General features: G+C 36.8%; 2 protein-coding genes across 2 annotated transcripts; one reads left to right on the top strand and one right to left on the bottom strand.

The window, feature by feature from the left end:
- Window positions 1-11,481: 11,481 nt before the first annotated feature.
- On the top strand, window positions 11,482-17,047 carry LOC146148066 (Ig-like V-type domain-containing protein FAM187A). The gene is made up of 7 exons (XM_083387992.1): window positions 11,482-11,501; window positions 11,746-11,828; window positions 12,438-12,553; window positions 14,399-14,481; window positions 14,721-14,866; window positions 15,589-15,820; window positions 16,843-17,047. Exons 1-7 carry the CDS (start codon window positions 11,482-11,484, stop codon window positions 17,045-17,047), a joined length of 885 nt encoding a protein of 294 aa, XP_083244118.1.
- A 238-nt stretch (window positions 17,048-17,285) lies between these two features.
- LOC146148065 (olfactomedin-like protein 3) lies at window positions 17,286-23,410 on the bottom strand. Its single transcript, XM_083387509.1, has 10 exons — window positions 23,179-23,410; window positions 22,930-23,097; window positions 21,829-21,972; window positions 20,827-20,952; window positions 20,436-20,542; window positions 20,232-20,297; window positions 20,043-20,159; window positions 19,786-19,912; window positions 17,921-18,096; window positions 17,286-17,845 (listed from the first exon to the last, which is right to left on the bottom strand). The coding sequence occupies exons 1-10, from the start codon at window positions 23,335-23,337 to the stop codon at window positions 17,614-17,616; spliced, it is 1,422 nt and encodes a 473-aa protein (XP_083243635.1). The 5' UTR covers window positions 23,338-23,410; the 3' UTR covers window positions 17,286-17,613.
- Between the last annotated feature and the right edge of the window lie 1,315 nt (window positions 23,411-24,725).

The following is a 24,725-nucleotide window of genomic DNA, read 5'->3' as shown; positions in this document are numbered from 1 at the left end:
CAGTTACTTCATTAATACGTCATTTGCTGTTTAAATAAAATCAGGTTCTTCGGCAGTCACGGCATAGATTAAGGCAGTGGTCTCCAACCTGTGGGTCGCGACCCCAAGTGAAGCTATAAGGCAGTGGTCTCCAACCTGTGGGTCGCGACCCCAAGTGTGCCTAAAATTTTTGTGGGGTCGCCATAACTCACCATATTCGTAATGTTTTAGTACGATTTATGTATTTAGTTTTATTTACAATGAGGTCCCACTAATAAATGTGACTGAGTGCATCTTCTACATAAAAATTGCTGTTTTTAGCTGTTAAGAGCTGCTATATCAGTTAACGTACATTTGACAAAATTTGGTTTCTTTGATTTAGCGCAGCAAATGTCGCACTTTTTCTAAAACCACACCAAGCTACATGTACAAGTGTGTCAAACGTAGACAGTAGACGGAGATGTTTAAAATCGTTCCTCATTTGTAACATCATAAAAAATGCTGTTGATTTCTGGTAAAACATCCGCCTTTGTTGAGGTTGGATTCCACAGGCCAAATTAGAAAGCATATCCACTTAGAAACACAAACAGCCGAAGAGGCTTATCGCTAAAAACATTTTTCACTTGTCATTATGAATACATTCCCCGGCGAAGTAGGTTCCTGTTCTGCTGCTTTCTATAGCACTTGTTTTAACATTGCCTATAATTGTCTACAAAATGGGGTCGCAATGTAAATTCTGATTACATCTTATTTAAATTGGGGTCGCTTATTTAAAAGATTGGAGACCACTGGATTAAGGTAACGTGTCTGCGAGCAGTTTTGAAAGTTCCGATACACTTTTTGAAATTTCAGTGCTGGTTATGCATGTGATTGCCTAATTTTGTCACTGGGTACGTCTTAACTGGCGAAGTTAGTTTATTGTTGATCTTTTTAGTCCAATGATTAAGGCTTTAAACAACTCATTGACTGATTATTATAGTCGATAAAAGTAACAAGAAATGTAATCTTAAAAATGGCATTTCCCAAAAGAAGAGAAAGTGCCAGAAAAAATTTTGGATTTACATATCTTATTGAGAATGGTCTTTAAGCTCCTCAGTGTGTCTTGTGCGTGGAAACATTTTTAAACAGTACCATGAAACCGGCTCCTTTAAAAAGGCACCTAGCAAATTCTCATCCATCCAATTATGATGAGCAAAAACTGGCGTTTTTCAGTCAAAACTGTCCAGTCTGAAATGAAAAAAATAGACCAAACTGGAATGTTTTGACAACAACTCGTTGCCAAACGCAAGGGAACCCGTCGCATTGATTATACCTGATGTAATTTGTTACTTTTCTTTTTCTAATAGATGAGAACTATTTTATATAATGGGGGGTAAATCTGATATTCATCTTTGTTAAAGGGGTAAAACATACAAAAAAGGTTAAGAACCCCTGTTCTAAAGGCTTATGACGAGTGTATTTACTAACTCTTATAATTTTGGTCTTTATTATTTTCAAAATAGAATGTAATCGGATAGCTAGCCATATCTTAAATTGGCCTTGGACAATTTGAGAAACTTATTCTGATTTTTTGAAAAACTTATCCTTTGAAATTCAAAGCTTAACCAAATTGTTTTACCAAACCTAAGAGACGGTAATACAACTTTTCGGGGGTTATTCCTCAGAGGCGAATCAACCTTCACCTAGTGCTTTTTGTCAGCTGTATTGTTTCACAAAATAAAACATGAGTATTTCGTGTAGCCGCAGTATATACAGAATATAGGAGATTAATTTGTAGCTGGTAAAGCTTTATTTTTGGGCATAGGAGCATTGAGTGATGGCATTTCAAAATAACTTTGAAATGATGGCATCTTTTAATAGAGTTACTTTGCAACATTTTTTTATACAGAAGTAGCCTAACAGTCGTAACGAATGTTTTGGAGCCCTTTTCCAAACTCTCGTAAATTGTTTGAAAAGCTTTTTCAAAACCTCTTGTTTAAAACATCTGTTAAATTTTTGTTTTGTACAGCGACTCTAGCCATTGTGACTTCTTTATCAAATAAAAAAAACATTACCCTATTTGTAACATTACAAAATAATCTTTAAAGCAGCCCCTTTATGGAATCACATAAGAGGGTTTTAAAGTCGTTATGTTCTGCAATTTAGCATTATTTTACTTTTCTTTGCGCCAAAAATAAAAAATGTTAAAATTAATGTTAATCAAGAATGAAGCTCACAGTTGCCTCAAAGCCTTGGTTTTCTTTCTCATAACTGACACAAATTCTCAAAAAATGAATTCACCTATCTATCATTAAAGTTCTTTATTAATAAGCTATAGATCAATCATAACAATCAATAAAAAAAAATAAGCAAGATCAATAAAAATTACTCGTGAAAATACTCCCAAGACAATGATAAGACAACATGCAATTCACAATTCCTTGACACCCCGTTACAGTGTAAAGTAATCCCTAATTACAGACATAAATAATGTTGTGAGAATATTAAATTTTAGTGAGCTATGTATGTGGAGCACAATATATCTTGTTAGCTAAACGTATGACCCGTTTACGTAAATTGGCTTGCTGTCAATAATTACGATCGATGAAAGAAAAAAATGATTACATTTTTGGAATCAGCTTCTCACAATCGAAAAAGTTATTCCGGGATGTGAAAATGGCTCACAACCACGTACGAATCAACATAGCGCGGAAGTTAGCTATCTGAGTTATTCATCCGACCCAGAGCATTATTAATGACATACAAACTTAACACATAAATCCATAGGTCGTGTTGGGGCCACTGTAATTTTGTGCTGTTTAATAAAACAGAAAATGAACCAATTTTAAACGTGCGTGGTTCTTATAACAGGTGTAAAAATGCGTTAAACTGATAAGACCAGTTATTATGCTAATATTATATATATAGCATACAGTACAACTGCTAAATTAGGTTTCAAAATGCCCTAATGTAGGTATGTAGGTGAGATACTTCCCATAGCAAGAAAATTCTGTCAAAAGCCATTTTTTAAAAGCTTAATACAGGCAAAGTTATGGCTCGATTTTCGTTTTTCCGAATTAATTCAAGCACTAATGAAAATGGTCTTGTATTATGTGTGTAGACTGTAGATGTAGAGCAGTGCTCCGCAACCTTTTTTCACTTGCGGCACACCAACAGGGCCTGGAATATTGCATAAGGTCAAAATTCCTGCCTTGATGTACCGTTTTCGTGTTAATTCTACTGTAAAAAGTACACTTATAAACGCAAGTAAACTCCTCCGGGAACGTCGCGGCACACCTGGCATGGTCTCGCGGCACACCAGTGTGCCGCGGCACACCGGTTGCGGAGCATTGATGTGGAGTACTGGCTAATTTAGATTTATTGAAGTAATATATACGATGCGTGCTACAAAACTTTTTTTCTAGATTATCTTTCGAGAAAAAATGCTTTTATGCTCAATTTTCATTGGTTTTTTTATGAAGCTCATGGTTCACATTAACAATAAATAACGCTTTGTACCCTACTTTTGTAATCTTCACTGTTATCTATGAGATGAAAAAGAAAAACGCACCTTGCACATCATATCCATATACTGTGAAATTTTGGCAATATTCCTTTTGAGATTTTTTGGGGAGAAATTAACATGGTTGAAATCTTTAAGGGAGGAATACGAAAAAAACTTTGAGAACCACTGCTCTAAACCAAAGACAACAGTTGTTCTTCCTAATATACAAACAAATAACTACGGTTCAGCGAATCAGTTTACCTACGTAGCGGTTGGTGAAATTTGGACCTTTTTAATTGGTTGAAATGTTGCATGGGAACATGCAGTGGTAGTGGCGGTCACATCTCAATCCGTGAGCGGGTAGGACGCAATCGAATTATTTTACTCGTTTAAGTGAAAGAGGTAACTCGATACTTTGGAAGTTCGATAAAATCAAAAATGGTCATATGCTGCACAAACTCAGGTGTTAAGGTTTCCGGATTAGTTTTGTTGTATCAGGGTCGATAGGGCACTCGTGCATTGACAAGAATAGGCCAAACCAAGGGGGCCTATATACACACATATATATATATATATATATATATGCATGGGCGCCCGCACGGGGGGGGGGGGGGGGCCCCCTGGAAATTTCAAAATGCGATTATTAGTATTATTTATAAGTGTAATATGTATATGAAGGTTAAAAATATTATACTTTATCCATTGCCCCCAGGGGGCGGGAGTTCTTACCCTCTTTTTGTAAGTGATATTATCGTTTTTTGTTCGTTTTTGTCATGTTTTAAAAAACTGTTCGAAGCGGCGTGCTTTTAAAGTAATTGGGTCACGCGTCTTAATCTAATGCAAAACCAAAATCGAGTGCAAAACGCCGTTTTTCGTCTTTTGTTTGGTCCTCCGTAAACGCTGGAAGTTGTTCTTTTTCGTTATTTGTTTAGGTTGACTGATTAGCAAGTGTGTATTCTACAATTAGTTTTTTTTTGCCTGAAGTTACCGTGTTTCGCTGCTGGCGCCTGACAGGATTGTTGACGACGCACGTGGTCGCTTTTGCTGGACGTATTTGGCTGTTTCTGATTAGTTTTTTATCACGTCTTGCAATCATCATTCTATGACGTCATACTGTCACTGTTTTATGACGTCATTATTTATTAAGTCAGACGAAAAATAGGGGAATTCCCTAAGTTGAAAATTCAGGACCCCCCTTTTTGATTTTCCCCTGATTGCCGCCCCCCCTGGAAAATTTTCTGCGGGCGCCCCTGTATATATGTAAACTAAGGTGTACATAGCTTATCAGGGCGATTATTTTTTCACTTGTCAAAAAAGTCACAATTTTCACGTTAGGTCAAAATTACTTCTAAATCTATTAAAAATACACCTAAGTCAAAATTGAATAAAATGCACATAAATCGTTTTACAAAATAACGATCTTTGAAATTCTCATTCAGTTAACGTTTTGACATAAAATATTAGAATTATATTCAACGCCATTTTAACTGCATTATATCTTTATTAGCGCAATATACGGTATACGCGAGCCTGTAGAAATAACAACCCTAACCTAGTTTATCGCACTTGTTGAGCTCGAACTTTTTTCCTTTATATAAACAGACTTTTGATTTTTCTACCCTTATACCTTGTATTTCAACAGTTTGCACAACACATTTCTAAAACAACCATCGTATTGATTTTCTTTGGTAATTTTATACTTTTTTTGGGAATGACAAAAATATCAACTACATGCATAAACCCGAAAAATGACTGAATTGTGTTTCGCCGGTAGTCGATAAAACTTTAAAAACGAGTGGCTGATGACTTCAAGGCACTAATGCAGTACTTTATTTAGACAATAATATGTTGTTTAAATCAATTAATTTCTTATAGGTCAAAATTTTGTGAAAAAATATATTTTAGGTCATTATGTCCAAATTTCAATTTATCTGGTCAAAAAATCAAATTTTTTTAGGTTAAAAAAAAATCGCCATACTAATCGACTTGGTTTCAAATTGCCGAGTGTTGTAAAAACGTCATTTAGAAACCACTTAGGTTCCGGTCAAACTAATTGCAAACAAGCTATTATTTGCAAAAATAAATTCTAAGTCAAGCCACTTTTAATAAATAACAATTTAAGTATCGGTCAAGTCATTAGTTACTAAGTTCATTGTTATCACAAAAGGTTACAAAACCTTGTAAATTTTTTCTTCCTTTGAAGCAATACTCCGCATAGCAAAAACCATGAAGAAAAGAAACAGTAAGCATATTTTACGTCTAAAAGTATAGGTTAATAACATTTTTTTAAGAAAATTGTTTTAGTTCATATCCTTAAGGCTATTGGTAATCATTTGCCTAAATAACTTTAGTTCAAGTCAGGTAGTTTAAAGCAATGCCTTATGTGCAACTTAAATCATTAAAACATTGGAATTGCTAGGACACTGATGACTTGCACTGGAACTTGACTTGTTATTCGTTAAAATTCACCTATTTTAGACCAAATCATTTTTTTAAATGACTTGATAGGGCTCCTTTTGCATTGACTTGCGTAAATTTCAAATTGACCTGTTTGAAATACGTTTTTTGATAATATTGTACGAGCATATTTTGTTGCGTATAGTAAACTAATTTCACTGTTTTATGTATAGTGACGAAATATACCAGAAGACCAAGAACGTATTTCGCTACTCAGAAATAAAGAAACTAAGTTAACAGGCACAATAAACATATCTGAGGTAATGACACCAGTCGAGTCATTTCCTAAAGCGTCCGAGAGAATCCCTCTGAAAGCGTCAATTGATAAGAGGAATACACAATCTCCCAGCGCCTTGATGGAAAATGACATTGTTATTAATCAGATTGCGGTAAGTGGTACGATTAAAAAGAACATTCGCAACTCTCGCTTTGCAATCTTTTTTACCTGTTCACAAGGTTTTAAACCTGGAAAATTGCCGTTTTATTTGCTGATCATCGCAGTGGTGACGTCATCATCAGCAGCTGCTTTAGTTATTTTTTGCCTAAGGTTGGTCCAGAGGATTTGGTTCATATTCCTGTTGACTCTGTTTATCGTTATCACAGCAATTTGCGTTACGTTCACTACCGCCTTTAATCAAGATCCAAAAATGCACACGTTTAAGGTAAGTGTTACATTTATCAATTGTGTATATTTATGTACTAAACCCTGTCGTGATTATATCTAGTCGTGTGGTATATTAGTAAGATAAACACACTAATTGATTTTATTGGTATTGAGCCTATTTTGAAAACTTTCAGGTGCCCTATGTTTCCTTTATTCCTTTCTTAAATATCGTTATAAACATTTCCCTGATGTTCAAATTGCCGCCGTTGACTTGGATTCGGTTAGCTATCTGGATTGCAGTAGGTGAGGATTTTGCTTTCGCAGTTTATGTTAGTTTTAACCGCTACAATATGTTATAAAGTTAATAAAAATTTTACCTATAATGTTTACTTTTATAAGTTTGTCCTGCCCAATAATGAGCTTCGTCAGATGAAATTGTGTTTTGACCTAAATATTTTAAAAGTATGGCGATATTAATTTTTTCTTTAAAATAGACAAAGTTGTACATTTTGCTACGAAAAGGTTAGATAAAAAACAATAAATGCGAACGTATATTCAAACTTTCGTTCACTTTAAATAATGCAATCAGACTTGTTTTAGAGGTTTTTAAATATAAGAGTATATTTTCCAGGTTTGTTGATATATTTTGGTTACGGATGTCATAGCAAGTCAAAAACCAACGAAGAGTGACAAAACACCAGTAAAATAAATATAGTGAAGGTGAAAATAGAGTTAATTTTCGTTCTCCACTGAGCAAAGAACAAAACAGAAATTAACCTTTAAAGACATGCAACACGTAAAAAGTGTAAGTTTTTACTGTTTTGCTATATTCCGTTGGAATCCAGCTTAAACTTCCTGTGTTGTTGAGGACTTTTAACCACCAGATTAAACCTATACGAAGCCTTAATTTTGTTTTGTCACGGCGTCGCTATCAGCTAACTAAATTGCAACACATTTTGACATTTAGTCAGCGTACATTGCTCTGCCCTATTCGGATATCAAATTAATTACTGTGATCGGTTTATTTCGCAAACTTGCTCAGGTAGAGTGGTACAAAAGGTTATGCAATAAAATATTTGCTTTAAATAAAAAGTACGTCTATATCCGTTTAATTCAATTGGGTATAACAAGTATACTACTCTTTAATTGCCTTTCTGTATGATTTAATAGGCTTCAAGGGATTATTTTTAACCCAATGCGCTATGCATACCGTTGCATATCTATATCATAGATTGTACGAGAGTCCTACTCAAATTGCATTTTTACTAACGTAAACTTGATACGAGATTGTGTTATATTTAAGCAACCGAAGGTAAATTAATTAATCGTACAAAGCACGAAATTGGAAATTTGATTTTCGCTGGCAAAACGTAGCCTATAGGCTTAGCATACTTGAGGCGTTGATGGTAAAAGAGGATGAGCACCATATTAGCCCCGAAGGTGAAAATATTACACGGCGCCTTTATTCTGAAAACTTTCGAATGTCAACGCATAACATAGCCCAGGGTTTCTCAACCGTAGCGCTCGGACCCCTAGGAGGCCACGGATCGGTCATTGGGGGGCCACGGGCATAGCTCTCTAGTTCTAGTTAGATATTGCGAAAACAAGTGTCACTATTTTCAAAATTAACCATAGTTAACTTAATTTTGTTTTGTTTATTACGACTGTAAACCATTCTTGTAACGTTTTGTAACACATTTTTCTGACAGCTGCTTTGACTGGTCAGTGTGAGGATATTTAAAGTAAAATATTGGATTATTTTTATTCGTTTCATCGCGGAAAGTTACGCTTAATTGGTGGTTCGCGAATGGCAAGTTTGTTAAAGGCCTGTCGCTGTAACAAAACAATTACTGTGCTGCATCAAACGCAGCCGTGCATTGCGGTGTTGGCGTTTTTCGTGCGGCCAATTAACATTTTTAGGCCAACATTCACCGGTTTATGCACAGCTTATTTGCCAAGTAATGGTATCACATTAATAAAACGAAAATCGAGAAATCATCTTGACGAATGTAGTGACATCGCTTGGCTCAGTACAAAAACATAGCCGAATATAAAAAATACCTTAGGTGCGTCGAAGAAAAAGATTTCTAATGACTAAGTTAATTTAAAAAAATGACTTATTTGTACAATTTTTGTGCATTTATTCGTTGATTAATGGCTGTATTTGTTAATAACATGAAAGATTAAAACGTGAAAATACGTTAAACATAATGTGAACATACGTTAAACACAATGCTTGTTTTTTTATAAGCATGGGGCCACGAGGGTCGAGAGGCTTTCAAAGGGAGTCACGAAGCATAATCGAAAAAATATTGTTTTACATGACTAAAGTTGGCAAAAAATTAATTTATTTGGGAACCTACAACAGCGAAATCAAAAGGGATAAACGCAGCAACTGGGCGCTTAAATCGCAGGTCCTTAAAAGGAAGCCACGGGCCTGTAGTTAGACCACACATACTTGAACCTTACTAATGTAAAGTATATAAAATTATTTATTGAAAAGTTGTAAAACCTTGTACAACAGAAAACATGTTGAACATAACTGGTCTAGATCACAGTTGCTAGGCAAAGTGAAGCTACATCACATAAGCTTCTTGTAATAGTTGCGCAGAATAAATCGGATGCCCAACTACGTGTCAATATAGGGGTTGCCATACCGTCCTTATTTTGAACGGCCAGGTCTTAGAAAACTTAAATGTCCTTATTGCTAAGAAATGTCCTTATTTTCGACTTGCGTCCGTATTTTGTCTTATTTTCAACAACTACAGAACTTTAGATCGTTTTCCTGTGGTAACCGGTGTTGAATAATATTCTAAAATTATGCTTTTGCGCCTAGATTTTATGACACCATCAATGAAAAGGTATTTCTGTGGCGTACAAGTCTCAGGATTTTATTCCTAAGTGGTGAGATAGGTATAGGGCAGTGGTACAGCAGCTGACGAAATTTTAGCAGTAAACAGCAGTACAAGGTTACTGCGGCTACAGCAGAATAGGGTGCGGCGAAGCCTGCATTTTTTGCGAAGTGGTTGGTAATGGGGAAACGGGTGCAGTGCAGTCGCCAACACTTCGATCGCGATCGATCGTTTGATCGCTACATTTCACCTGGTCGTTCACGTTATGTGTCGAATTTTTTAAATGGCGTTCTTCTAGCAGCATTAACAGGAGTAGACCGAAAAACAAATCATAAAACTTCATAAATTGCTGGAGCAGATTGTTTCTGGCAAAAAGTATAGAAAGTGTTATGATACGGGAAACGTTTTGTACGTGCTAATTTTTTGGTTGTCCTTGTTTTTAGGTCCATGTTGATGGCAACCCTGAATATAGCCTATAGGTTTTGTTGGTGCAAAAGCGTTTGAACGTATGTTGAATTTTTCATTAGGCTAAATATATACGCCCGGCCTCGGGAATTATTTGAAGATCCAACAGACTGATTTTTTATTCGGAACCGTAATGATATGTGGCCTACATTTTTACTGCTATAGTTATTTCTTACTCGGTTTAGCCTATAGCAGGGGTTCTTCAATCGAGGTACGCGTTCATCCCAGAGGTACGCAAGAGAAGTTTAAGGCGTAAGGCTAGTATGTTCATCTTGCTTGTACTTTGACGATTTGTTCCATGAGTGATTTAGTGAAATTGTTTTTAACGTACGAGCAGTAAAAGTTTAAGCTTACTAACTGCAGCATTCAAGCTAAAACGACAATGCTGCGAATTTTTATAGTTTAGTAATGCTGGACATCAACAAATCACTTTTAGGCTATTTGAATGCTAATATTACAAGCAAACTATTAAATCTTTTCGCCAGGGGGCAATTTTGTCTCTTTTCCAAAGAATAACGAAAGGTCCTCCGAGGACACTCAATATTTTTTTATAAAAAAAAAAAATATCATCGTATCATTTTAAAACAGCGGGTCCCAAACTTTTCTAAAAAATTTGCCGGGTGGACCCGTTGCAAATATTTTGATATTTCGCGACCCTATAAAATTCAAGGGTGATGTTGACCCATGTTTCTTGTAGTACACTAGTGCAGTCACGATTGTTTCATGTAACTAATGCGAACGATTCGCTGATAGCAGGTAGTAGGCCTACGGCATATTAGACGCTTTATGATGTCACAAGAGACATCATAAAACACGCTTTATGATCGAATAATTAAGCATAACTAAAGACAATAATATGACAGACAATGTTTAAATCATAGACTAATGTTTAAAAACATTCGCTAAAGCTAAGCCTAAAATTGAAAAAGGTTATATTCTCCTTTCGGACCCTCAGAAACTGCTGTACGGAACCCAGTTGGTCCGCGGACCCCAGTTTGGGAACCGCTGTTTTAAAAGATTTATATTTTTATGACTTTAAGGCACGTGACCTAAAAGTTACGTCAAATGACTTTTCAGCGCTGAATTAGTTCTATCAGTTTCTTCACAACATTACTAATATTAAAGAAATAAGGAAAACACCAAATATCCATAGTGCGAATTTGCCAAACAAATTTGTATTGTTTTTATGTCTTTTTAGCTGTTACTTTTTCTGTAAGTGAAAATTAATTTTGGCTAAAGTTTATACTTCTATTGCAGACAGGCCAATTTATTGTAAAACTTGTGTTTTTCAATTCATTACATATTTGTAGATAAGTCGAAAAGAGTACACAGCTAAAAAAAGTTTTAGAAACCCTGGTTAATGAATTTTTCAATTACCGCTTACCAGTTTGGAGCTGGCAAGAAGTACTACAGAACATAGTGGGTAACTGTTGGTCAGCCAAGCTCGTATTACTATTTTTTTCTTTTAAATAAATATCTGGCGTTTAAAAAGCCAAAAAATGACCGGGCAAAACAAAAACAATATGTTAGTTTTTTAATATTCTATTAACAAAACCTTAATCTTTATTCTATTATAGTCTTTGTTACGTAATATTAATAAATTTCAGTGTGATTGTCTACTTTATCGTGTAGTAGCACAAATGGTTGAAGTTGATGAAATGTCAGTGCTAGTTAGTGTTTTTGTAAGCCTTATACATTTGGAATTAGTAACGTCGTTTTTCTTTGGAAAGACCCTGCCTCATTCAAAAAATACTATTCTGCTTGACTTCTTCGTAGGGGAGAGTTTAAAGCTAAAATGTGAATTAAATCATGGGGCAGGAAATGTAAAATGGAATTTTTATAGGTAGTATAGAAACTTTTGGACGTTAATAGACATCTGCAAGTACTAAAACATGTATTTATAGATACAAAGATTCAATTTTGGAGGTTAAGAATGCCTCTGTGTCCTCAATTTTGGAAATAGAGTCACTTTCCCTTCTTGACTCAGGTAAGGCTTCATCTAGTTTACATACCTTTCATAATTAGACTCTGGCGTAGAATCCTACCGCACACCTATTTGTTCAACGCAAATTGTTTGGGTTAAGGGCGAAGGCAATGGTCGGCAAACAGTGGACCGCGGTCAAAATGTGGGCCGCAGAGCAATTGTTAATATGCCGCAAGCTATTTTTTAATAGTTTAGTTTTATAATGTAGTTGTGGGCCGCGTGACTGATAACCGTACATCTATTGTACTAAATTTAAAAAAATAGTGTTTGTGACGTCATTCTAAAAATTTGCATGCCCCAGGCCTAACAAAAATCCTGGATCCTTTCTGTTGTCGTAGCGGTTTTACGTAGTGAGCCTTTAAAAGCCCTGAAAAGAGTATTCTGGGCCGCGGGAAAAAAGTTTACCGACCACTGGGTTAGGGTATTACTTAACGTTTGGGTTCGGTTGGGTCCAGTATTATCATTATGTTTATTCTCCCATATTTACTTTTTCCTCGTACTTTTAATTTTAACAACTTGTTTGGTTACTGTAAAAAAATGTGGTAGGATTCTAGACCAGGGGCCAAATTGTTACTATACAAACCATAATTGCCTTTTTTCCTTTTTTTACAGGAAGGTATGATTGTGTTACCAATAGAATCGTCCAAACTTGGAAAGCTAATATTCACGACCCCAATAAAATGACTTACGTGTTGTCTGGAAGGGGACAAGCGCCATGGGAAGATACTGTGAGTGTAACGAATTTTAAATCTATAAGTAATTTGCACGCATTTAAACAAATGTGGCCTAAAAAAGCATATAATGTCCTGTGAATCTTGAACTGATTTTCTTAGTGTTACCTAATAGCGATAAAAACACGTTTATTTTATGACAGCATTATCCAATTTTTTTCAATTTTATGTTATTTAAACTTTGAACGATTTATTTACTATGTTTACGAGATGCAACTTGAACAGAAAGAGCAGGGTTGGGCTTAAGCACTCGCCCGCTCGCCAATGCGAGTGCAAATCGCTCCTGGCGAGTGCTGATTGACACTCACTCGCCCGACTGGCGAGTGGCTTCAGCGAGAAATTTAATTAGTTGGTGTAGGACAACTTGTGTTAAGCAACACTACTAAGCGAAACATTATTAGCGCCAGTTATTTCGCTAAACACTAAGGCGCAAATATATTTAACACTACACAAATAATAAGCTTAAGCTTATAATAAAGAATCTTTGTCCCGTTGTATGGTCGTAATAAACACTCTTTGTCCCGTTTTAAAAATCGTTTACCGGCAAACAATCAAATACGTCATTGCTGCAGTGGTAAATAGTTATGAGGTTTATTGTTTAACTTCAACGTTGTTAATTTTTAAATGTTTAACCCGGTCGTTGACGTCCTTGGAAAAGTTTACTAAACTTGCGATGTACCCAGCGATAAGAAGTTTACTTTTCTGTATTGATTGAATTGTTTGTATAAGAAAATTATAAGCAATTGCTGCAGTTTTGGGCAACAATAAGTTCGAATGAAAATGTCGTATATTATTTGTAAGCAGTCTTTTTTAAGAAGGTTTTGATGGACCGAATTGGCCCACTGAACACTACGGTATTTTAAAATTTCGCCTACTTGTGTAACTGTAGCTGAGAATTAATAATGAGTCTACGTAAGTATGTTGTTGCGATCTTTTAAGCTCATAGCGGTCAACCAAGTCAAAGCTGAAAAAATAACTGTCTGTGAATATTTTATATCGCAATTATTTTAAGATACGAATCGAAACCATTGCGGACGCCCTTGGAAAATTGAAACGACCCACTATAGGGCGTCGCACAGCACAGAATCTCTGGCATATGGTTGTTAACTGTGAAAGAATGGTTTAGTTGTAAATTTACAATTATTTTGTGTTGCTGTTCAACCAGTAACTATAGTGTTAGGCGAAATGTGACGTTTTGTTTCTAGCGCGAAGCAACCTGCGGTGAAACGTCTTTCAAACACAGAAAAACCAGAATACAATAAAAAAGAGCGCGAGCATTTAAAAAAATTGGAAAACAGGCAGGCCGTGGCTACTAAATTGTCAATGTTATTTTTTCACTAAAGACTGTAAAAATATTTCGGCTGTAAAACATAGTTTCAAGCGTAAACTGCTTTATGGGTCATTAATTTGTTCATCCATGCATGGAAATAAACGACCAGACTTTTATAAACACTAATGTTTATCTATAGAAACCATAAGACAGGTTAACGATAACCCAAGAAATGACCGCGCTAGGACGGTAATTTGCAGACTGTGTGCCAACAAATTTGGCGAGTGTTATTTCGTCTTGGCGAGTGCTGATTGATAGCCGCTCGCCAGGCTGGCGAGTGTAATTTTTTTCTTAGGAACAACCCTGAAGAGTCTACATTTCGCCGTTAAATAAAACCACCCTAATTTCTTGACAGCTAACTTTTTTACCTAGACTCAAAATATTGGCTGATAAGATACTTTTTTTAACCCACATAGCGCATATGTAGAAGACCACCGTTAGGATCAAACGCCAACCCAATGGCCAAAACAATTTTAGTATAGTGGCTTTGCTGACTCTTGCTAATTATTTAGGAAGTTAGCGAGTTCAAGGTTGCACTGTACTGGAGTGATTGGACACAGTGCGACGGATGCAATGGAAACGGTGAGAGACGAAAGTAAGCAAAAATGTGGAAAATGTAATTAACAAAAAATGCGATTCTTCGATGTGGTTAAAATTGGCAACCCTGTTTATTTTTATTTTAGTTACACTAAAGGTTTTTTTTTCGACTTTTTTTCGTACTACTTTATATGCTTTTCTAAAGTATTCGAAAAGGATGCGAATATCTTCCGGTGAACAATATTAACACTTCTAACAGGATAGCAGTCAGTCGTTTTAATACTTGTTTCTGCTCAGGTTCGGGTTTTGCCGTGTGACGTGGCCAAATGGTTCCGGTCACTGTTCGTCACGTGACGTTCCGGCCCTTATGAGGCCACTCGCTAGAAGCCGGCCGGAAGAAATTCTGGTGGACGTGTGCTACGACCAGTGCCAAGAGTTACAAGGTATGGTTAGTGGTTCTTAAAAAAAGTTGGACACTGAATTTTCGCAGATCCGATGAGTCTGCGCTGCTTACAATGACATCAAGGATTTTTTACTTTATGTATGCTGATGTTTCATTTTACTTTTGGGAGGGAACACACAGTAAGAACTCAAAAGCAACAATACCTAAAGTAGAAAAATCGATAAAACCATAGTATTAAGAACAACGACATAATACAGCCAAATACGCAGTAATATTCAGAACAGAATTAGATCGAAATCGTCGAAATAAGACCTAAATCTCCCGGAAAAAGTCCTAAATTCAACGAAATAAGGCCTGAATGGCCAAAATCACGCATGGCACCGACCGTTTTTGTGACGACGTTTGGACGACCTAGTTTGACCGGCGCCGTACGGCGCCGCTGTATTGTTCCTGTTCGGGGTTATTGGTAGGTAATGGTTGGAATTAGAAAATGGGTTTAAGGTTGAAGTTCTTAGGGGGTTTAGTGATGCACTTAGGGTTGGGGTTTTGGGGTAGGTAAAGTGTTGTTTAGGCCTGAATATGACCATTAAGGTCTTATCCAGACGGATTTAGGACTTAGTCCTAATTTTGACGGTACTACGACAATTAGGTATTAGTCCTATTTTGGTCTTATTCCTAACTGTGTCTATTCCGACGTTGATGTTGTTGTTATCTCGATCTTATGGCCGGAGCCTTTTGGGAAAATCCCTCTTCCTTGGACAGAACCTCTGGCCGTTCACCGTCAACGTGTCGACCTGTCCAACCACGACAGCGTGGAGCTGACCTGTCGCAGCAACGTCAGCACACGATCGGCCGTTCGCTGGGAGCGCGACCGCGTTGCTCTGAAACGCACCGATGTCAGCTTCGGCTACCACAAGAGCAAGGGTTTCCACGTGGCCGGCGACAATCGACTGCTGCTTAATGACGTAACAATGGCGGAAGGCGGCACGATCAGGTTTGTGCGACGAGACGGGGATGCGAAAATATTTTGCACAATGTGCGTAAAAATGCGCAAAAAATTTGCGCACATTTTTAAATGATAACAACTCTAACTAACTCTTAGCTCTAACTCTAAGCATTTTACAATGTGCTCACATTCTAAAAAAAAGTGAGCACTTTTTTAAAGCCATTTTCAAATGCACATGTTTTGCACATTTTCGCGTGCACATTTTTACGCACATTGTGCCAAACAACGCCACATCCCTTGTTGTTTGCAACTGGCATAAGTTTGACCGAGGCAAGTGACAAAATCTGTATTTTGTTTGTTTAAATGTGGCTTGACAGTTTTTACACAACCACAAACCGATAGTTCGGAATATGTATTTACTGGCCTCGTGGCGAAATCGCTAAGCCCCTGAAACATTATACAAGAAGAAAATCTAATTTGTGTGAATAAAAAAGAGCGGTATGTGAAATATTTGTGATTTTAGTCATACTTCGGTTTGTGGGACATTTCAACATTTTAATGACATCTGATCTTCATATTTTGGTCACAATGAGCAAATTTAAAGGAATAATAATAGGGCTTTAGTCTGAAATCTCAAATTTTTTCTCTAATTATGGTTTCAGCAATATTACGTAATTTCCCTAGACACCTATGAAATGTCAAACTTCTCGTGGCAGAAAATAAGCGACCTTTTAAGTCACGGACATTTTCTAAAAACACCATCATGATTGAGCCAGCAGTTCGTAAGGGTGTGAACCTAATATTTACTTTTACGCATACATTTATAAAAACTAGTGGATTTGAAAGCATAGTGTAGTGAAATTAGAATATTTAAACTTTAAGTTGCATATAAGAACTGTTGCCCTAAATCAAAACACTGTCAAATCTCGGTGCACTCTCGAACCCCTTTTAACCGTTTTATGTATACCTCTAGTTGTGAACCACCATGTGTAAGAAATGTAAGCTTTGCCTACCTAATAAAACGCGCCCTTTGACCCCAGACGAATAACGGCTCTTGTATTTCGGTTCAGGATCTCATGCGTGGAAGGGCGCCAGATGCGCACCACGTTCGACCTGGTGGTGGCGCCCTTGCCAGCAATGGACGTTCCGCCGCTTCGCGAGCACCTGGCTTACATGCTCCTCTCATCTCTAGCCCAGGTCGTCGCCTTTCTCTTTTTTTTGACCGTCTATACCTCGCTCAGAACGTTCACGCGAAATGTGAGCGAAGAAATCTGACTGCTGCTGCTATACTTGCGTCAGGGTGAGCTGTGCCAACAAGGCATCCAAAGAAGACCTATCAGCGCATTATTCGTGACAACAATGCCTGCTTTAGTTGCAAACCGGGCCATTAGCACATATTCGTTTTTTTTTTCAGTACTAAATTCCACTCGTCTACACTTCTGGACCAATAATGCAGTATATAATGTACTACTAAGCAAATAGTTAACTTTGTTGCGATTTGTTGTATTTTTTCGGAATTTTTTTTTTGGAGAAATCGCCTCACAAAAACGAAGTTAAAATGTATCAAATGGTCGCCACGACGCAATATTGTAGCATTAACGCTTGCATTAAGTGAGAAATAAAGTAGAAACACGAATTCGTCTTCAACAGTTCTGGGTTGACGTAATAATGATAAATGCAATAACAAGAACGAAAATACTTAAAGAAAACACAAAATTGAAGAAAACTATAAAAATAATCGCAAAAAATAATGTGAAAAGTGGGCCCATAATAATTATAATTAAAGAAAATTTGAACGAAATAAATTGTTTCATATATTGCTCAGCCATGGATTTTGTGGATCACTGAACTACCTTAACATAGTCAAAACCCACAGTCATCCAACCTATAAAGCCCTTGGTGGTCCAAACAATTAGACGTTTGGCCGCCATGTTGTAGCTCAACTGCGAGATTCTTCCATATTCTTTTGGTTCGATGCCCAAAGAAACCGTTTTTCTCGCTGGGATTTGTCTGTCATTTGAGTGATAAGTACTGAACGAGTACTTGATCTGGAAATGGGGTTTTGCGTCGAAACTGGACGTAACGCAAAAAACAAAAATTAAGTGCAAAATACAACTTTATTTTTAAAGGCATTACAATAAATCTCACCGTCTTATAGCATACGCTACACCGCACGTCACAAAAATAGCCTCGAACCACGGTTTTCTCCACTTGGTATCGTATTCCTTAATAACTTTCAACGAATCGGGATCGAGCCGTGCAAGTTTCATTGTTCCGCTACCCCTTGATGAGCAGTAAGTCGCCCATAGGCCGGATTCGTCCATCTGAAAACAGGAAAAAAATTAATAGGGCTTAGGATAGGGGCTAACAACTTCTCCGGTCGGCGGGCCTGATGTGGGAAAATGAAGTACTTGACGAGCCGGATTCCTGGTCGATATATTAATTGCACTGCCATATAGCTACATATTTTGTTGCATAATGGCGCTAATGTTGTACTCTTTAAACACGGCAACATTTTCGTTGCACAGCAAGCATACTGCATTTTTTCTTGCCGACATAGGTGAAAAAGTACTTCGGCATTCAATCCTTGTTAAATTTGCAACTTTACGTTTCTTGCCAAAAAAAACAAGGGAAACTATAATTTTAAATTCCGGATCTAATTTGGGAACACACAAGACCTAAAGACCAACAATAGGCTACCTAAAGCAGAAAAATCAATAACACCATCGTAATAACACCAACCACATAATAAAGCCAAATACGCAGGCGTACCCACCACGGAATAAGAACTTAATCGACTGAATAAGACATAAATCTGTCGGAATAAGTCCTAAATTCTTCGGAATAAGGCCTAAATGATCAAAATAACGCCTAAAACTTCAGGGAGAGGGTATGGGACGGTCGGGGACAAGGGTGGCGTTTTGCTGTCGAATTTTGGGCGCCCTGGTAGCACCTTATTTTCTGGCCCCTAGCACTTGATTTTCTCGCCCTGTTTGGGATTATTGGGTATTGAGTAAGGTTAGAAAATGGGTTAGGGTTGAAATTATTTGGGGAGTTAGTGATGTACTTAGGGGTGAGGTTTGGGGTTAGGTAAAATGTGTTATAGGCCTGATTCTGGTCATTTAGTTCTTATTCGGGCGGATTTAGGTTTTATTCCGATTTAGACAATATTACCGACTTTAAGATATTAGTCATAGTTTAGTCTTATTTCGAACTGTGTGTTATTCCGACGTTCATGTTGTTCTTATTTCGGTCTTATGGCTGAAGTCCTCTAATTTTAACCCAAAACAAAGAACTAAAGAATAACTAACAATCACGTTTATTTGACGTAGTTAGCAAGTAGTGGGGATTGCGGCAGTTTGTTGGCGCGGGCCATATTATCATTTAAGACCGGAAACTGTCTGCGGGCCGCTCAAAATCCCGTCGCGGGCCGTATGTTGCCCGCCCCTAACTTAGGTGGTTAAATAAAAGATCTTACAAAATCGTTTCGCCGAGGTTAATTTTTGCCTAAATACAAACTAAAGTGTTTTAGACTGTAAATACAAATGATATGTCAAAAATAGCTCAGTATCAATGTTTAAAAAAACAATAACCTAGGCCAGTGGTTCTCGACCGCCGGTCTGCGGACCGGTGCCGGTCCGCCAAATATAATACAATTTTATATCTCAATTGCAGGCTTTGTCTATCAATCAAATTTAGAACTTCGCCAGTTTCGTAATTTGCAGAAGTGTGACTAACATAGATTTAATCCAGGTCTATTTTATCATTCGTCCCAATGCTGCAAGTGTTGTGCCCCACTGTTTAAAAGTAGGCTACAGCTCATTCAAGTCTAGAAATTTAAAACAAGTTGTATATAAAACCTAAGAAGGGTTTAGTTGAACACTTTTGTGGAAATTACATTTCGGGTTGACTTTGTTTTTTGAAGGTCCATCGGTCCGCAAAATTAGTTTTACCTGTCCTTAGACAAAAGAGGTTGAAAACCACTGACTCAGGCTATATAATATCCAGCTTACTTGCAAAGAAATGTGTGATTGTGGAACGCGATCGTAGGCGCACGACGAACCCTGGTCATCCTTTCCCCCAAACTGGGCGTCTTTTAATTGACGGTAGCGTATCATCCTACGATTTTTTAGATCGTATCTATAACACATAGGCTAGTTTCTTTTACCTCCAGATTTAACACAGTTTATCTTGGCTCAGTAGCATAGCTCCATGTTATTATTCATTTTATATTCACAAAAAAACAGTTTATACAACAAGGAATTCCTACTTCACCAGAAAGTTGCTCTTTGCTCTGACATAATAGAAGTTCCCTTGAGCAATCACATGACTTGACCCACCCCAAGGATAAGGTAAGGTGAAGTTGGCTGTGGGTGTTGAACTGTTGCTGAATTGAAAATAAACATTATATTAACACACATTTCAGCTCATTAAAATTTGTGGAGTTAAACCAACTAACTTGTCATACTCCTGGAGAACCCGATTTCCGTACGCCTTCAATGCAATCCAGTTTTTTTCAGCGCTCCTATATAAAATATTAAACGCGACTAAATTTAGATGTGCATAGAAATCATACCAAAACATTGGTCTATATTTCAAGCTTTAAAACATATATAGCCCTGCGGTAAAAGTAGGGCACTTAAAACAAATCGTAGAAATTCACCAAGCACTCATGGTGACGTCATTAAAGTCGTTTTCCGGAGATACGTCATGCAACCACGCTCCTATCTTTTCGTCTCTCTTTGAAATTGTATTAAATAGTCCAATCGTCTATAAAAAGAGGTGTGTAACGTTGTATAATAAAAAAAGTGGTTGTCCTCCCTAACAAACATTGTGACGCTTTATGTTTTATAAAAAAACTTAACTTATAGGGCTTACTGACGGGTACGATTTTTTCATACATTTCCTATTCTTGTAGCAAAACTTTTCCTGTACTGTTTTAGAAATTAATTCAAAATAAAAACGCTTTTGGGGCAATGTAATTCATCATCTCGTTTAGCCTATATCTGATTATCGCACTCTACGAGCTTATATGAAACCCAAATGTTAACAACCTGTATCCTTGTGGTACATGCAAGTTCCTGTCGGTTGGTTTGATCTGAATATATCGACCCTTTGTCGTCCAACTCAATAGGCAGGTCGACGTGTGTTTGACGAGAAAACGATTCGATAACCAGTTTCTACACGCAAATGTTTTTATTAGGAAGACTTGGACAATTAGATTTTTTTCCTAGCCTGCCGCGCTTACAACTCGATCGACTAATTCGGTTAATCTGTCGTAGACTTTGGGTGCACTATATATGAGATACATAAGCCGTTATCATGGATCATAAAACGACTTCATAACGGATAGATCACAGTTACTATACACGTATTTGTATGTATATTTATTTGACTTGAAATGGTAGCCCCTTCAGTATGAAGTTAGTTGTACTAATGGGATGGTTTGCTTCTGGCATGTGATAGCTTATTTGGTAGAGCGAGGGTCCGGGTATGGTCCGAGGCTGTTAGTTTGAAACTCTTTTTTTTTGGTTAATCTGTCGAAGGATTCTTATCCTGAAGCATTTAGTTAAACCATTTCAGACACCATAAGCGACAAACAGTTTAAGGAAGGTCAGCTCCTTTGCTGTTTTGGTGCTTAAGATGTGTAGCGCCATATATAGTACCACGTTTAGGCATAAATAAAACTATTATGCTATTTGAAAAATTAGTTTCGCATCATTTTGCTCTCTGACGAATATGTTATGCTATCAGTAACAATAATTTTTGGTTACATTTTAATTGGCACATTAATTGTTATTATCATCGGCTATAACACGAGGCTAGCAAACATACACGGACATGTTAAAACGGTTCAACGCCATTATATCCCTTTACCAGTTATAATCAAACTGGTAAATATAGTTTGCTTAACCTGGGCAACGCCAGGTATTTCGCTATATTAACGCATAAACTATAATAATAGAAAATATAAAGTGAAACTTCAAACGTAAACGTAACACCTTACGTATACAAAAATACAACCAGGTAGTCATACAATAAAAAAGTATTTATACCTTCACTCTTGTATCAGCCATATAGATCAGCATGGGCCGTGGCACATTTACTCTGGAAATTCCCAGTCGTTCAACGCTTTCTATGTCTACGTTGTACCTAAGGTCGACGTCGAAAACTTGTTTTAAAATTTGGACAACATTGCTCTGTAATATAAAAACTGCTTTGACGTTTGAACCTATCCTGCTAGAGCACCATTTATTTTCGCGGACTCATTTAAATCCATGTATGAGGTTCGGTGAGTCCACAAATACTACGATGAGTCCGTAAAAAAAAGAGTTTTGCAAAGTTACATAAATCAGGCTAAGCCAAAATATTAGATAATCTAATATCCAATATAAAGGGGAAACGGCTTAGCTAAAAACTTGAACAACGAAAGTTGGTGGTCTCCTATAGAAGCAAACCATAAAACTCGTAAACAAACAATCTTAAAAACCAACTTCTGAAAAAGCGAAGTGGATTTGAACACTTTATTTACGGATGTATCACAAAACGATTACTAATTTGCTTCTTAGCCTGTGTTTTTTACCCATGCAAAGCAACTGAATGTGGAAAAATAGAAATTGCAGTTAAAACTATATACCAAAAGTATTGGTGCATTTAAAGTTGAAATTAAATTGCAAGTTTGTCCATAAACAAACGGCATTTGACTTTTAAGTACTATTTTGGTGTCATAACAACTTATTTATTATTTTAAGTTTTGTTCCGCGGTTAGGCCTACACTAGTAGGAATTAGTCCGTGGTCTAAAAACGTTAAGAACCAATATATATACTATAGCGCAACGTTGGAAAATAAATTTGAAATATATTGTTTTACTTTACCATTAACATATAACTAGTAAAAAGTAAAACGACCAAATTCTACGTAATTTAAATAAACTCTTTTGTTTAAATTTTTTTTCAGTTTTGGGTTAAAATTAACTCAATAATAAAAAGCAAATTTCAATATAAAACTAAACGTATATTTAACGAAAAACTCGTGCAAAAAAAACCTCCGTCGAATCTTATACCTTTTTATTATAATCTCATTAAGTACCTCAGAAATTTCGACTTGTTTAAACATGATTCCACTTATAATTAATAGCATTACGTTAAGCTAATACCTCATCATTTTCGTCGCCATCCTCTTCAATACCCCATATTACAAGCTTCCTTTCTTGTGAAGCTCTCAAACCAACACTTTTCATAAAGCTTCTTGTTTCCGTCATTTTTTGCGAGATGTCACTCAGCCGACGAGTGATGTACGTCATCTCGCCTAAATTGTCTTTCGACTGCATAAAAATACACTCGAATCAACCACTACTTTTAGCAAAGTATTTTTATCGCTAAAATTAAAAATAAAACATCGTAACCTGTTGATCAATGCTTGAAATATCGAATGCAAGTTTATTGGTAAACCTTTGCAGAATAAGAACACTCGTAAACCAAAGGATTGTTGTCGTCAAAATAATGCAAGGTGTAAATAATCCAGAGCATTTGCGGGTCGGAATCCTGGTAATCAACAGCCTCATCTTTACGTTCGGCCGTAACGAACATTGCCAGACAGTTTAGACCTAAATATCTTACATTTCTAAAAGACGCATTGTATCTGAAGGATATCAGCATAATAATTGCGGTTGTCCTGAGCTTTTTTTGTTTACATTATTAGCTACAGTTTTGCGTGCTCTAGCAAAAGTTTCTACCGATAGGCTTGTCCACTAACCTACCTTGTTTTTACTTGACACTACAGGTATTCCACCTCTCAAAAAACAAGCATATACGTATGTTTTGTAGGCTAGTCGGTTTTGACTGCATCAGCAGAAATAACTGAAGGCTTTTGGCCTCAGTCTTTCAGCTACGCACACGGTTTTCGTTGCCTGCGGCACAGCGCACGCTAAGCGACACGACGGGCATTTGTATAACGCCACATATAAATTGCACAGTGCGCTAGGGTTTGCGGCAGTCCGCATGTGCCTATTATAAACTTAGCTAGGGTCATAGCAGGATAAAGCAACAATCCCGAACCCACTATGTATACTTAAGGCATACTACTATATTTTGGTTAATTTTCATTTCACTGAAACAATTGAAATCGGACTTTGGGTTTTATAATTTTTGTATGTTCACTGAAAAGATAGTTCTATAGTTAAAATGACCTCGGTTATTTTGAAAACTAGATATACTTAGCTTTTCGTAGTCGCTAAAGCAATGCAATACCTTTCATTAAAGCAACAATGTTGTGCTGCTGGGGCGTCTACGTTCTGCAAACTTGTTCTGTAATAATGTACGAAATGTGAAAATATTTGTCGTGCATTCCCCTATGCCTATGTCGTAAATTAATTTATAATAACATAGCCACGTGTTTTGAGGTCGCGGGTTGAATGGTCGCGTGCTTCAAGGTCGTAACAGCGTTAATGAAGAACGTTCACGGAACCGCCTTGGGATGTTTGCGTAGTTTGTCTTTAGTCTTAAGCGAAGGGCGTACTAATTAAAGTGGTTTTATTGCCGGAAAGGCTGCGCGACGAGCGCGAAATAATCGCAATTTAAAAGCGTGCTCTACAACCTTCTGGATTTAATTTGCAATTAGTCCTGTCAACAAGAGTGTTATTACTGGTACGTCTCGATATTTAGGACGAACACAATGTCCTTTTAAATAACAAAATTGAATGTTTTTTTAACACCTATTATAGAAATGTTATTCTGGGCGACCCGTTTTGAAAAGTTTTTTACATGTGACTTCTTGATAGAACGCTTTTGATCAGTTAAAAACTAAATTCGGGCTTTTCTCTTTGCTTAAATATTTTCTATCTATGTAGGGCAATTAGGTTTGCATTTTTGACATTAATCTGCTGTGCTTTGTTGTAACGAACGCTCCTCGCCCATTTTAAAACTATACACTGCACTTCTATTACACTGGCAT

The sequence above is a fragment of the Ascidiella aspersa genome, chromosome 4 (assembly GCF_963924565.1).
Source record: "Ascidiella aspersa chromosome 4, kaAscAspe10.2, whole genome shotgun sequence".
In the NCBI taxonomy this organism is placed as follows: Eukaryota; Metazoa; Chordata; class Ascidiacea; order Phlebobranchia; family Ascidiidae; genus Ascidiella; species Ascidiella aspersa.
Note: the sequence above shows the minus strand (reverse complement) of the source record. Positions and strands in the feature narration are given on the sequence as shown.